We start from the raw sequence: 16,322 nt of genomic DNA on the forward strand, positions 1-16,322 counted from the left end.
TCTAATAGTTTCTTCTTTTGGATTAATGTTTGGCATCCCCTCCTTGTTTCTTGCTTTCCTGGCTGTACTAACTTGCAGAATGTTAAAAATAATGTGAACAGAGATCTTGCTGCTCAACTCCCCACAGTCCACTGTTACATACGATCCCAAAAAGTAGCCTCTTATGTTTCAAGTGAGAATATGCCTTGTTTGAGGTGAAAAAAGAGTAAAAAAAAAAAAAAGAAAGATATTGGATATCATTTCGTCTGACTATTTCATGCCTTTCAACAATCTGCTTCGATTATGTTTCAGAATTTTTGAGATGAGGATTGATAATTTGTATTATTTGAATTACTCAGACTACTGTTCTCATCTTGAGTGTCATTCTTACAATATATGTCTCTTACCCTTCTATTATATATATATATATATATATATATATATATATATATATATATATATATATATATATATATATACACACTAATCTGTAGTAATATGTAGTGATAATAAAATTGTACATCTAAAATAATTTTTTTTAAAATAGGTTTAAGTCTCTCAAAATCCATACTAAAATTGTCTGCAAGAACCTATGACCTAATGGACAGAGTACTAGGTGTAATTCAGTTATAAGTGGCATTCTGAAACTTGTGGCCGATATAACTTTTGACCTTCTTTAGGTATGTTTTGTTGAACTCAGTAATCTTTCTGTCAAACTCGAAAATCTGCATGGAATTCTGAATGGAACCCTTTATTTATCCAGGGGTAGCATGCTCTCATTCCATCAGGCATGACCGGGTAGAAGACTTAAGTAATTCGCGATTGTATTCTTAATATCGCCAACAGTGAGTATTGAACCTTCAACTTCCAGAAGACTGTAACTTACAACTGAATTTTTCCTAGTACTTTACCTCATTACGCCACAGGTTCTTATGGTTGACAGAACAAGAGCAAATACTCCATTGATTAAATAAAAAATTTCTATTTGAAATTCCATACCGTTTTTTGTGGTCAATAGGAAGATTACCTTTCAGTAATCTTCTTGTTGAACTTGGGAATTCTACAGTATTTGAACCAAGTCAAATTTGTTGTTCTGTCTTTTCTAATTTAGTTTTAACACTTTCATTTCGACATGCGTTCTCCCAACACGCTGTCTTCCCACTCGCCCATGGTTCTTTTCCCTTTCTCTTTTATACCCATTCAATAAACTCCCTCGCCTCTAATTTGCATATCTCACATGTAAATTTGCGTGACCTTCATACATATAAATGCAACGTTGGCATCTTAACTGTTTTTTTTTAGAGGAACAATTACGAAACTCGTTAAGCTAGGTAAGTTACGGTTTTCCCCACATCACCTCCTGATCTCATGATCACAAACAGGGCAGGGAGGTAGTATCCATTTCTGTCGGGTACTTCTTTGAAGAGGAATAACATGGGCCTGACTTTTGTGCATACGCTCGTCTGTGGATGGGCTTTCAGTAGACACCTCATCAATTGGGAGGATCTGAATTAAAATAGATTAGCCACTCACTGTCCTCAGAATCACTGTCCTCAGAATCACTTTCGTCACTTGACAAGTGCGTCCAGGTTACTGGTCGAAGGTCTTCAACGTGCCTAGGCACCCCATCAACTTTCACAGACTGCAAACTGATAACTTCAGTAACCCGACGGTATTATATTTCATTGTGCACCCGCCACGTGGATTTTACACCTAAACGATGTCTCCTTTTCCATACTTCCCTCCAGTCACTTCTGGTTTGGGCAGTGGGTTAGCTTCAATACCTTTGATTCATACATGGTATCTATGTTGCACGTCCCCTGGTGTAGTGGAAGATGAAACGTCATCCTTTGAGGTGACGTTGTGCCAGTAGACCGCCTCCAGTATTGAACAGTTCTTTCTGGCTGCGATGGTCTTAATGGTTCTATGGGTTTGCTCTATAATACTATTTCCACTTGGTGAGTACGCACATCGAAATTGCAGATGTATGTCCCAATTTTTTGCAAATGACTGTAACTCCTTACTGGTGAAAGCAGTAGCGTTGTCAGTCAGTATTTCCGTCGGTGGGCCTCGATCAAGGAAAATACTCTCCAACTGTCGGATTACAGTGGTTGTATCTGTCCGATGCAGTGGCCACCAGGTTGCAAATCTAGAGGGGCTACAGTCGATAATAGTTAAAAAATTCTCACCTTTGTGGTGAGTTACGTCCATTGTCAGTCTGCCCCAATTGTTCTTTACACCAATTTTTCCTTTTTTCCAGCACGCAGGTACTGGATCTATTGAACGGCATGTTTTGCATGCTTTCATGACAGATTTAGTAGTCTCTTTGGATATTTGCAGGTCCACCATCCTGGCAAAATATAGAGTTTGTTTTACTCTTGGATGTCCACTTTGATGATGGATATCAGCCACCTGGTTCCCATCCATTTGTCTTACTGCTGCGCAACTTCCAAGCACAGGCTCTCTTCTTCCTTGAGTAGATCCATCCAACTGCGTGGCACTTTGGTGAGACTATATGCATGATTCTGATAGGACTTCACGAGTTTTATATCGATGGACAATTCATATTCTTTTGCCAGTGATTTCAAAGTTTCTAACCATCGCCTGATGAGCATTTCACCAGCTGCTTTCATGTTCACACATGCTTTCCCAGTCAAAGTGTCAGAGATTCATCGGTGCACACACACACCAAATTGGTGACTTAGTGTAACACTGTTGCCTTCGACTGAAGGACCAAATTGACTCCTTTGAGTGCTGCGTCAAGTTCAGCTAGATTGATGTGTTGAGCGTCATTAGTAGGACATAGCGAACACACATCCTCAATGACCATTCCATTCGCCTCCAATGCCACTCCTGTGGGTATGCAACTTGCATCCACCCAGACTGTAACCTCTTTGCCGTCCATGCACCAGGCTCCTCCAATGGGATCCACTTCTCGTACTTTGCTCACAGTTTCTGCCAACAAGTGATAAAGAGATGCATTTTTGATTCTGTCATCCCAGCCTTTCGATACCGCAGTTGCTAGTCACTTGATAAATGTGACTGCCACTTGGAGCCATCTACATATGGGAAAATGACCAACGAGTTTCCCACAAAGAGAAAATACGCATTGACGGGTCAATTCATTGGGGATTCCCGGAATTAGACTTCCTCGTTTCTATTGCAGTGTGCCATCTTTCTCCCAGACTTGCAAACCCAGAACTCTGGCTCCGCCTTTCAGTTGCACCAGATCCTTGGAAACTAAGCCATAGTCTAAAAAATGTTGCTGCACGCATGACTACACTTTCATTAATGAAAATATCATCCACATACACTGATGTGGCATTTTTGATTGCATGGTCCTGAGATATGATCGCGTCTATTACAGACTTCATAATAAGTGGTGCCACATTCAGCCCGAATCCCAATCACGTGAGACAAAAGCGCTGGCCCTTGAAAATAATTGTTTGAAATGACCATAATGCTTTGTCAACGTGGATTTGAAGATATGCATTCCGCAGATCCATAAACGACACATTAACTCCTTGTCGTCGCCACTCTCTTAGTTTCTGTGTGCACACTTCTGCATTGGCAGTGAAGGCATCCACAAATTTGTTCAATTCCCGGGAATCAAAAACTGGACGTACCTTGTGCTTCTGCTCCTGTACAACCGCCATTAAGGGAATTACACCTTTGGGTGGGCCAAGTTCTCCTTCTGAATATGCCACCAGCCATCCATTCTGCTGCCACCATTGAATTTCTTTCTCATAGCATCTCTGGCATTACAAGGCATCGTGTATTCTTGCACACTGTTATTCAATTTACTGGGAGAGCAACCATTTGCCCATTTCCATGATGCAGTCCATTCTTTTTTAATGCGATCATAAGTCATGCTAAAGTCTGGCTCGTCAATAGAGATGGCAGCACATTTATTTAAGCCTTCAAAATGTGCTTCACCTGATTCCATGAAATGAACTCTACGTTTAATTTTGTTGAATGCTATGATAGTATTAGTTTTTTTATTTTAATTGTTAAATACAATGCAGGTATATTTTTGTTAATTTTTTTGAATATCATGTAAGTAAAATGTTTTTCAATTTTGTTTGATATTATGCAAGTATAATTATTTTTGATTTTTAAATATTATGCAGGTATAATTTTTTTTTCAATTTTTTAAAAATATTATGCGAGCATAATTTTGTTAAATTTAGTAAAATATTATAAGGAAGAGAAGTCGTCAGTTTGATTGGAAACTTTAGAAATAGTCTAATAAGATAAAACAGTAATTATCCAACTCTTTCTGTCTCTCCCCTCATACCCCTATTTGTTGGGGCAACACAAGGCAAATAAATCCCCAACTTATTTTTTATTCACTTAGTCCTGTGTTTCTTCGGGCAGATAGGATCACATGAGGGACGTGAATGAACGAATAACTAAAGTACGCATTATTTGGATTCATCGGGCTACTGTTCTCATATGAGTGCGATTTTCACAATGTTTGAGACAATATAATCTTCGACCTTCTTTAGGTGTATCTTATCAAACTTGGGAATGTTTCTGTCGACCTCTGGAATTTGGACGGAATTTCGAGCGGAACCCTTCATTTACTTCACGGGGGTAATGTGCTCTTGTTCCATCAGCCATAACTGGATAGAGGTCCTAAATAATTTGCAATTGTATCTTTCAGTTGCCCACACTGAGGATTGAATCTTCAACTTTCAGGAGAATATCACTTTTTACAATTGATTTTTCCAAGTACTCTAACCACTGGGCCTTGCGAACAATTCTAGTATGAATTTTAGAAGATTTAAACCTTTTATTATTTCTAATATCACTATTTATTACTAATTATTACTATATATTAACGTATATCTATATATTAATGTTTTACTTATTACTTGTATATATTAATATTTTTATACTCATTACTTGTATATATTATCCATTGTTTTTATAATTACTGGTTCCGATATCGTATTGAATTCTATACTAGGTCTACTTAGAAATTGGTTATTCCCCAGCATATGTGCTGCTTCTTTCAGTCGTCTTGCTTTCCACTGTTCCTCTCTGTCTATAATTTTTATTTCGTCCCATAATGGTAGATGATTTCCCTTTTCCTTTCAGATATGGTCAGCTATACCTAACTTTTCAGTCTTCCCATGTACTATGGCTTTTCGATGTTCTTCTAACCATCTGCAATAACATAAAAAACTTACACACCTCCAAGGCATGTGGGCCTGATCTCATTCCTGCTATACCAATTAAGAAATGCTCAGCTGAGCTGGACCCCGTATTTTCCATGCTCTAAAATAAATACATTGCTGAATCTTGCTTCCCTAATTGCTGGAAGATGGCCTCTTTTTTTTTTTTTTTTTCTACATGGGGGCCACCACTTATCAAGGCCCGAAGGCCACTCAGGGATAAGGGTTATTGCGTGTACAGTAATCAATGAGATAGTATTGTAGTAATCATTAGTATTGGGGGTTTTGATAGAGTGTCTTACTTAAGGGGGCGGTTTGTCAGGAGTTTGTTTATGTTGGACTTGAAGACGTCCAAGTTGTAGTCAGGTGGGAAACAGGCAAGCAGCAGAGAGTTCCACTGACGTGCAGTTCTAAGAAAGAAGTTTTGCTCATGGAATCTACGTTTGGATTTAGGCACAGATAAAAAGTGGGAAAAATTATTGACAGTAGTTTCAGCCAGACGGGTGTTTCTCGTGAAAGATTGGCGAGGGGGGACGAGGGATTAGAGCTCAGACGAGCACCTGCCATGGAAATAACGATAAAACAAAGACAGGCTCGCAACGTCTCTTCTGTGGGAGAGAGGTTGCAGGGAAGAGAAAAGGGCATCCCCCACTAAGCCACGAAGCCTATTTTGTACTCTGTCAAGGTAGGATAGGCTGTTTTTAGCAGCTCCCACCCAGATGTGGCAGCAGTATTCCATCCTTGGACGTACTTGGCTTTTATACAGATAGAGAATTGCATTAGTAGTGAGATATCTTCTGAAGCGGTAGAAGGATCCCACCATTTTTCCAGCATCCCTGGCAATAGATTTGATGTACGTGTTCCATTTCAGATCAGGAGTAAAGGTCAAACCCAGAAGCTTGTCAAAACATTGAGCCTCCTCAAGGTGAGAGCCATCCATTTCAATTGATGCCGGATGGGGATCAGAGCGTTGATGATGTAAAGATAGAAGCTTGGTTTTGGATGCAAAGATAGAAGTTTGTTTTGGATGTGGTACCAGTGTGCAAGAATTCTGATGGAAGGACTGATCCTCTCAATTATCGCCCTATCAGTTTTTTAACATCTTTAAGATCTTAATTAATCAAGCACTAGTCCACCACCTCACAAAAGCAAATCTTCTCTTTGACAAATACTATGGATTTAGGCAAAGTCGTTCTACTGCAGATATTTTAACAGTCATTTCTGAATGCATATACCATGCACTGGATAAGGTGGGCAAAGCCAGGGGCTGTAGTCTTTGATATCTCAAAGGTCTTTGACAAAGTCTGGCATGAAGGGCTGCTTAGACAATAGAACCAGTCATCTATTATTCCTGATATTCATTAACGACCTCCCTGATAATATTGTGTCTGAGATGGATATATTTGCTAATGATACAATGCTCTATAACATTCATGAGGGAAGAACGGATGTACACAAATTTAAGACAATGCCAGAATCCTTAGAAAATTACCCCCAAACTGTAGTGGAATGGAGCTGCAAATGGATGGTAACATTTAATGGTAGTAAGACCAAGTTGCTCTCCTTTAACAATTACAAATGCCTCTCCAACCACCAATATTCATGATAACACCTTATTTTTTAATTCTTCCTTCAAACTTCTCAGCCTAACATTCACGGGCAATATGAACTGGAACAAATATATTGAGTACATTGTGAAGGCTGCTGCAAAATGGTGGGTTCCCTCTATCGAGCTAGAAAACTAATCACACCTGAGAATATCCTGTACTTTTACAAGGCCACCATTTACCCATGCATGGAGTATTGTTGCCACATCTGGGCAGGTGCATCTATCACTAGCCTCTCTGTTTTTGATAGGGTCCAAAAAAGGCTTTTCAATTTAATAGGTTCCAATTTGTCAACTATTGTCCCATTGGCACAATGTTGCATCTCTGTATCTGTTTTACAAATATGTTAATGGAATGTGCTCTGATCAACTCGTTGTACTTGTACCCCTCGACATATATATCCTCAACAAACCTGCTTAGCAACAAAATTTCACCTCTTCACTGTTGGGATCCCTAAATGCCAGAAAGCTTTCTATTCTAATAGTTTCTTCCCTCGAACAGCTAGACTTTGGAATTCCCTTCCTGCTACTTGCTTCCCTGACTGTACTGATATACAGTAGATTAAATGTAATGTAAACCAACACCTTGTTAATATTTCATAGACATGGTCCCAAATAGTAGCCTCTTACGTCCAAGTGGTGCTATGCCTTGTTAGGGGTGAAGGTGAGTAGAAAAAAAGCATGAGTTGTACAGCAGCGAATCTCCCATCTCCCATCTCACTCGTTGAACATTGTGTCACTTTCAGACATGATAGAAGGTTCTTATCGCTCTTGGGATTTGTACACAAGTGGCCAACTTGTAGATGATCTTCAACAAAAAAAGGAAACTGGTTTTCATCAAACGGTAATGGAATCATTTTGTCTTGACAAACGTGATAATTATATCGTTCCACCCTGTATTTACATTATTATTATTATTATTATTATTATTATTATTATTATTATTATTATTATTATTCATTTTTAGTTTTGTAATTAATATGCCTTATTTTCGTAAACTGTGTCGGCAATTTCTGGGACTAACATGTATAATATTCGTTGATTTTTGTTATTAATAATAATTTTTTTTTTTTTTTGCTTGGTTGATGCTACTTATCTCCCTTACATAATCGTCCCGAACTCCTCTGCAAAATGTGATGGTAGTGTTCAATCATTTATATCAGTTTGAAGTGGTTTAAATAAACTTTAAAACGTGGTTTCATGAGAAAAAGGTAAAAACCTTCGTACTTTTGGTCGGGAAAGCATAAAGGAATATTCAAAGTTGTGTTTTCTTAATAAAAAAAAAATTTTTTAAAAAGTAGGCGAAAAAAAATTATTTGAAATTGGATTGGTTTAGCGTCCCAATTCTCGTTTGAAAAAATTTTAACGAATCTCTTAGTAAAGTAGAGTTAATCTCTCTCAGCGGAATGACAGCTCTCTACAAAAAGGGTCATAATTCTTAGATGTAAGTTCAGAGTTGCTTCCCCTGCATCGTTTTTCTTTATTTGGAAACGTTTCTTTTTCCGTGGACCAAATAATGCGCTCCTTTATGCTTGTTGTTGTCTTTTCTTTTCAGGAAATGAATAAACATCGTGCTTTACGCTTTGATGAATGTCCTTCATAACTTATTCTAACCTTTCCAATTAAGATTTAGGAATCTTTTGCAAATAGTTTATAGAATTTTTCACTTAATCTAAGCTGCTTTGTGTAATCATGTAGTCATTTTATAGAATCACTCCCGTCTGTAATCGGGTTCATTTACTTACTTTTTTTTTTACCTATGAAACATTCTAATAACTAAAGAATATATGTTACAAAAATTAAATGAATAGAAATCAAAGAAAATCCCGTTAACGCTACCACTAACCCTAAGTCACAAAAAAAAATAAATAAATAAAATAATAAAAAATACGATAAAATAAAAATAGATATACACTAAGATAAGAAACTTTGACGGGTTTCTATTAGGGATTACGATTCGGGCGAGGCATTTTTGGGATGAGTCGGTTTTAGAGAATATTTTCAGTGAAAATTGTTTTTAGGTTTATAATTAACTGTGAGAAAGTGACTAACATATTGGATCATAAATACAAACAAAATTAGTTCCGAGGCATAAAGTAACAAGGATATATTTTTATATATGTTTAAAATAGAAGTTTAAATCAATAGGAAAACACAGAATATTTGTTTATAGTTTGAGAGTCCTTATAGAACAAAGGGGATTCATTAGTTGAGATATCAAAGAAGTCAGGGTCAATAATTTAAGGGCTGTGTATTGCAATATTGCATAGGTTTGAAAATCATAATCAAAACTTTCCCACTAAATTATACAAATTGCATTTGATTAAAAGTTACTAATAAGAGGCAATATTTATTTGTTGTTATAGTAGAAAGAAAGTTCGGTAAGAAAGGTTAGGAAAATTTCAATGTGTAAGTTTTGTATATAAGTCTTAGATGAGCAGACGATAATGAAAGTGTTAATGAGTTGCATGTCTGTGTGTTTATTAATGTCTGTGTGTGTGTGTATGCTTATGACAGTGTGCATAAGTTAGTAGCAGTAGCTCCAAGGGGCCAACACAGGGCGGATGGGAGCCTATAGGAGGGAAATGTTGTGCATTTCTCTTCTAATAATTACTTAAATAAACACAAGGCCAAACGACATTGCTTTTAACAAAACAATAATAAAGGGTTTATTTAAAAAAAAAAAAAAAAAAAGCCGAAATTGTATCTCAAACTGGAGAGAAAGAAAGAAAGTGTAAATGTCTGTTTGAAGGTGTCGTCTGCCATCAGACTGCAGTCGTCAACAAGTAGCAGTGGGAGGGGTGAGTGAGAGAGGTCTCTATAGGTCGCTTGCTGGCGTCTCTCTGGCGATCACAGCTGAGATCCCAAAGGGCTAAAAACAGTCCTTAAAGGGACAGCTCAAATCAATGTGTCATGCCAACCGATTGGTCAGTGTGGCCAAATCACTTTGGCACCGGGCATTGATCCGCTTATCTCTATATAAATAAAATGAACTCATTTTTTCCCGCTGATTTTGACATTAATAGGATTAAAAATCAAGATATTTCATGGAAATATAATATGCACAAACGGCAGAACAATATCTGAGGTGTGTTATAGGCTTATTATTTCTCAAATTCCTAGATAATCTTAGATTTCTATACTTTTTCTGCTGAGAAGTCACGGCCAAAATCGGTTAAGATCAATGGAAGTGGTAAAATATTTTCTCTCTAATAAATTCCTCCTCCCACTGCCACCACTTAACACCGTTTGGGGATCGTTCACAAGGAACAGTTGAGAAGAGAACACCGGTTTGGCTTCGTAGTTCTTTCATGTGAAGTTATTGAAAATCACTGAACTAAGCTGCAGTGCTCTGTGGCGTAGTGGTTAGCGTGCTGGACAATTCACATTATATTTTCACGTTCGCGCCGACCTACCATGGTCGTTTTTTTTTTTTTTTCCTAAACAACTGGAATGGACTTTTCTTGGTGGCCAAACTGTTAATGTTGCAGATGTTTTTTTTTGTTTTTTTTCACACTTTATTTTCCTACTTTTACTCATGACTCCGGGTTTGATCCTTCCTACTTACCTACCATAACATTTTTTAAAACTCCCCCCCCCCGTCCCGGAAACAAACACTCGGGCAACGCCGGGTACTCCCGCTAGTAGTAAATAGTTTGTTAACTGCTACAAGCCAAGGCAACATTGAATACCCAGTTTCTTGTGGACATTGTGTTATATGGACATATCACATTGTGGACATATCATATTGGTTAAGTGTTTTCTTGAAAACAAATCTGTCTTTATAGCATTCAGTGTGAATCATAAACGACAATTTTTATAAATTCAGAAAAATGTATCTGATTGGATTAGAATGTTTTTATTTGTTCTTATTAATCCAGGCGAGTATATATATATATATATATATATATATATATATATATATATATATATATATGAAAGATGTGCATAGATGACAAAGAGTAAACTTTAGTCACCACAAAAGTTCACCAGTGGGTGACGGATAACTATTAGGAGAACATACCCAAGAAAAAAGATTTTGTCCGACGAAGACAAAACAGAGATCTACATTTTGACCAAATCAGACAAAGTTGCAAGGATATGACTTAGTTTAATAAGAAAAAATCGACTTTACAACTCATCACGATGAACTCTGAGGACATTAAAAATGTTAACTTTAAGTATTGAAAAAACTATTAAAAAACTGGCTTTTTTGATAAAACTTTTTTGAAAATTTTGTTTTCGCAAAATAATTTCTGATTGTTTTTCTGTTGCAGAATTAAACTTCAACCTCTGTCCTGTCGCTGAAACGTGGCATCCTTGTGTCTGTTTTACAAGTACTTCAATCCGAAGTGCTCTGACAAACTTCAAGCATTAGCACCCCCTTGACGACAATACCCTCGACAAACCTGAAAAGCAGCAAAATCCTACTACTACATTGTAGAGATCCTTAGATGTCGTAGAGCCTTCTATTCGAATAGCTTTTTCCCTTGGACTGCTACATTTTGGAATTCCCTCCCGAGCCCCTGCTTCCCTGACTGTACTGACATGCAGAAATTCAAGTGTAATGTGAATAGATATCTCACTGCCCAAAATCTGGTCCCAAATAGAAGCCCCTCATGACTAAGTGGCCCCGTGACTTGTTTAGGGTGAAATAATAATTAAAAAATAAATAAATAAATATTGTTTTCTTTTCATTCATCCCTGGCGAATGAAACCGTATCCCTATATATTTTCCCTTCATACTTTTACAATATATATGTTGTCCCCTTTATTCAACCCTTGTTGCACAGTTTATTTCAGTTTGGCCAAACTCTCTCATAAGTTTCTGAGAATATTCAGGGGTTGTTTCCCTTTAGTTATACCTAAGTTATCTTTTCCTGGACTACGTCAGCATGTACTCTCTACTTTCAGAAACTATAAATATATTTCCAGCTCATGTGGAGGATTTAGACACGGGATTCAGTTTTTTTCCCCCCCCTGGCTGGCTTTAGAACTGTTCGAGTACAGTCCAACTAACTTCCTATTTTTATATGTCTTTCACAACTCTAACATGGTTCACATAAGACGACTTTCGTAGTTGTGGTCGTTTCTCATACTCCCAAACAGCTCATCATCTTTGCCTAGCCTTTCTTTATTGGTCACTCATTAACATGTTCTCAGATATCGTTAACAAAGTCAAGCCACCAATTTACATTTTGTTGTTTTATTATTTATAACACATGAAAGCACCAAATAAAAGGGGGGAAAAAAGTTAACTTTGAGACAGGAGAGTACATTCTCAACCGTTGACCAGAATAAATCCAATAGAGATAACCTGAATATTAAACCAAGGTAGATAACTCAGATAATCTGATGCAACACTTGAACCCATTTGTAATGATATACAATCATGATCTACCACTAAGATAGAGGACGAACCTGCTTTTCACTAGCATTTTAAGAAGGAAAACACTACCACATATCATCATACACCATATTTACATTAGCGGTGTCTCACTTGTGTATAAAATGTTGTTATTGAGCCTTGAATGTTTTACCTTTATTTTCCCTTATTATATCCATCCAATATTATCATGTCATGGATGCAATAATGCTAATATTGTAGCATATGGTTAGAAAGAAAATTAATTTTCATTTGAATCAAAATTTCAATTGAGCAGATATTGAATGAATACCTAGGAAAACGTTACAGACTGATTTCTTTTTAATTTCAAACAAACAATCACAATTAATCAGTATGGTTACTATAGCTGGTCAAAATGGGTAGCTTTTCTGCTTTTACCTCTAACCTGGTTTAATAGATAGAAAAAGCAAGTGCATAGTGTGTTAAGATATCAACTTTTGACTGAAATAATAAAAATCTTATTTCAGGCAATCAGAAAGACAGAATCACATGCCTCCACAACATAAAAAAAAAAAATTAATTCAGGTGTTTCGATTTATTTGTATCCATTCGCTGGGATCTGGTTATAAAATCATGATTAAACCAAAAGCTTCAGCTCCCAAACCAGTCTGACTAAAAGTCCTTGCATGTCACACATTACTTGGTTGCTAGTAGCAACGGACTTGAAACTGTTGCAGTTATGAAACTGCAGAAGAGACGTTGCAAGCCTGTCCTTGTTTTATCGTTATTTCCATGGCAGATGCTCATCTAAACTCCAATCTCTGGTCCCCCCTCGCCAATCTTTCATGAAAAAAACCCGTCTAGCTGAATCCACTGTGAAAAATTTCCCCCACTCTATATCTGTGCCTAAATCAAAATGCGGATTCCATGAACAAAGCTTCTTTCTTAGAACTGCACGCCTGTGGAACTCTGTTCCGTCTGCCTGCTTCCCTCCGGACTACAACTTGGATGTCTTCAAGTCCAATGTTAACAAATTCCTAATGAACCGCCCCCTTAAGTAAACACTTCAGCAAATCTCTTCACTAACGTAATGTACTTGCAATAACCCTTATCCCTGAGTGGCTTCCGGGCCTTGATAAGTGGTGATCACTGTGTAAAAAAAATAAATAAATAAATAAACTAATTGAAAGATAAAGAAAGCACTGCATGCACAAGTGAAACACAAACTCCTCTTGCAGTTATTACTTTGTTTTTCTTTTCAGATTGTGGTAAAGATGCAGAAAAAGCAGGGGAATAAGCGGCCATGGTTTGCATGCGCCCGCTGTAAGGAAACAGTGGCATGTGAACTTTGAACCATTCGAGTATGAGACGAACACGATTGTGCTGTTCGAAGTTCAAAATGGTTGAATAAAATGTAATGGATTTTTTGCTTGAGAGTCATTTTTGTTTTGGATGTTACAGCATTAATGAGTATTTTGTACTGTTGCCATTTATCTTTGTTGTAGGCGAAAAGAAGAAATACTAAGAATGAATGTCTTTATCATGAATGAAGAGACGAAAATAATCCAGCGCGCATATATGACTTTCTTTTCAACTAAATAATTTGCGTGACTGAAATAGGAATTAATTACCTAAATATATACCTATTTACTATGCCTCCCCACAGGACAGAGTTAGACACCAGGGTCGTTTTTTAACGTGGAGAAAAGGTACAAAAATAAAAATTGTCTCAGTCATGAAGGATTTCTCCTCCACCGAAAGAGAACAAGAAATGGAAGTGCAGCATCTGAAGAACAGATGGTATTTATTTGCTCCCCCACTGAGCAAATTAGGCACAAGGCCGTTTTTAATGTGAGGTAAAAACCAGCTCCCCTAAAAGTAGGCAAAAAGGGGGCACTCTGGTTACCAAAAATAATAATTGTCCCAGTATAGAGGGTTTCCCCTCCATTGACTGGTACAAATTATCTTAAGTGCAGCATCTGAAGAACAGATGGTATTTATTTGCTCCCCCACTGAGCAAATTAGGCACAAGGCCGTTTTTAATGTGAGGTAAAAACCAGCTCCCCTAAAAGGGGTCACTCTGGTTACCAAAAATAATAATTGTCCCAGTATAGAGGGCTTCCCCTCCATTGACTGGTACAAACCATCTTAAGTGCAGCATCTGAAGAACAGATACTACACTTTGATCTTGACCAAAAGGCCAAGATATATTTCACAGATCTTGCACAAGATTGCAACTTATTCATTTCTTGTCATTGAAATTTATTTTGGTTATTTTCAAAATGGCTACTTTGTTGTCATTAAAACTGAATATATTTTTGTATGCATTGTTTTTTTTTTCTCATTCATTTGGTATTTCTTTATATTACTTCAATTGAATATAATATTTTAGACCATTAGTTTAGAAATACCCACTTTTGTTTGTTTGGGGAACAACAATGAATTCTAAATAATTGCAACACATCATTAAAAACAAATTAAACATTTAAGAAAATAACACATTTATTAAAACCATGAAATTCTAAAAGTACAAACACATACAATATTTACATATAAAGACAATGTATAAAATGTACATAGAAATAAAAGAAAACTGTCTGCTCAGACATTTTAAATGCTGTTTCGTTATATGTTAAAATAAAACAATGGCTCATCTCGTACACTACCCTTAAAAGGATATTTTATAAATAAGAATTGCAAATAAGATATTCATTGCATATAAATACCAAAACATATTTCAAGAAGATGTATAATATATTTACGTATAAAAATAATGTAAATCTACACCCAATGAAATAAATATATGCTCAGATATTCTTAATGTTTTGTTGTCGTTAGGATGGAATAAAGGGAGATAATAAATATGTTTTATGCAAATTTGACAATAAATATATATATGTGACTAAAGTATATGATTTTAATGAAATTAGATTTAAATGAATACATAATGACGGACGATTTAACATATCTTTTTTAATAAATATCATTAATAAATTATATAAATAGTTAATTCTGTTGTTGTTGTTGTTGTTGTTGTTGTAAAAACTATATATATATATATATATATATATATATATATATATACTCTGCTTTATCGTTATTTTCATGGCAAGTGCTCGGCTGAGCTCCAATCTATGGTCCCCCCCACTCGCCAAACTCTCACAAGAAACACCCGTCTAGTAGAAAACACTATCAATAATTTCCCCCACTCTTTATCTGTGCCTAAACCTAAACGTAGATTCCATAAGTAAAGCTTCTTTCTTAGAACTGCCCGCCTATGGAATTGTCTTCCGTTTTCCTGCTTTCTAGCTGACTACAATATGGTTGCCTTCAAGTCTGACATAAACAAGTTTTTGATGAGCCGTTCCATATAAGTTAACAAATTTACCAAATTTCCATTACTAACGATTACTATATTGTCCAATTTCTACTGTACACTCATTAAAATTTATCCTCCAGTGACCTCTTGGCCTTGATAAGTGGTGATGCTTATGTAAAAATAGATAGATGGATAGATAGATAGATAGATAAATAGATAGATATGTTGATTTTTTTGTGTTGATATTTTTTAAACGATAATACAATTATTAGCACCTCCAAATTTGGAGATCTAGAAAAATATTTTTCCTTACAAGATCGCCAATGGGGGACATAAACAAATATTATTTATTTGTTGTTTTACTTATAAAACAGTTTTATAAGTAAAATAATAAATAAATATTTGTTTATATATGCTAAATAATTCCCTAAAAATAATTTCAATATTTATTTTTGAATTTTAAAATCTTATATGTTATTTCTCCTCAAGAAATGACGGGTGTCTTCGCTACAAATACATATTCTTAAAGTGCAATTGTGTCATTGTCTTTCGTTTGCCTTTAATTTAAAATGTGTGTGTGTGTGTGTGTGTGTGTGTGTGTGTGTGTGTGTGTGTGTGTGTGTGTGTGTGTACATATATATATAGATGTGTGTGTGTCTGTGTGTGTATATATATATGTGTGTGCATGTTTGCGTGTATATATATATATATGCAATATACATAAATATGCAATATATATATGCAATATATGTATGTGCAATATATATATATATATATATATGCAATACATATATATATTCAATATATATATATATATATATGCAATACATATATATATTCAATATATATATATTCAATATATATATATATGCAATATATATATATATATAT

The 16,322-nt window shown here is 35.9% G+C and overlaps 1 protein-coding gene and 1 pseudogene across 2 annotated transcripts in view; one reads left to right on the top strand and one right to left on the bottom strand.

Moving 5' to 3' along the window:
• LOC145291415 (uncharacterized) overlaps positions 1-13,548 on the top strand; it is a 91,444-nt gene extending 77,896 nt beyond the window's left edge. For both annotated transcript variants that reach the window (XM_080137224.1, XM_080137229.1), the window contains exon 6: positions 13,375-13,548. In XM_080137224.1, the coding sequence (XP_079993350.1) occupies positions 13,375-13,409 (35 nt within the window). In that variant the 3' untranslated portion in view covers positions 13,410-13,548. The remainder of the gene's footprint in view (positions 1-13,374) is intronic.
• A 564-nt stretch (positions 13,549-14,112) lies between these two features.
• Positions 14,113-14,321, bottom strand: LOC145291735 (U2 spliceosomal RNA; annotated as a pseudogene).
• Positions 14,322-16,322: the final 2,001 nt, after the last annotated feature.

Source organism: Euprymna scolopes, chromosome 12 (assembly GCF_053919585.1).
Source record: "Euprymna scolopes isolate OS-2025 chromosome 12, ASM5391958v1, whole genome shotgun sequence".
Taxonomy (NCBI): Eukaryota; Metazoa; Mollusca; class Cephalopoda; order Sepiida; family Sepiolidae; genus Euprymna; species Euprymna scolopes.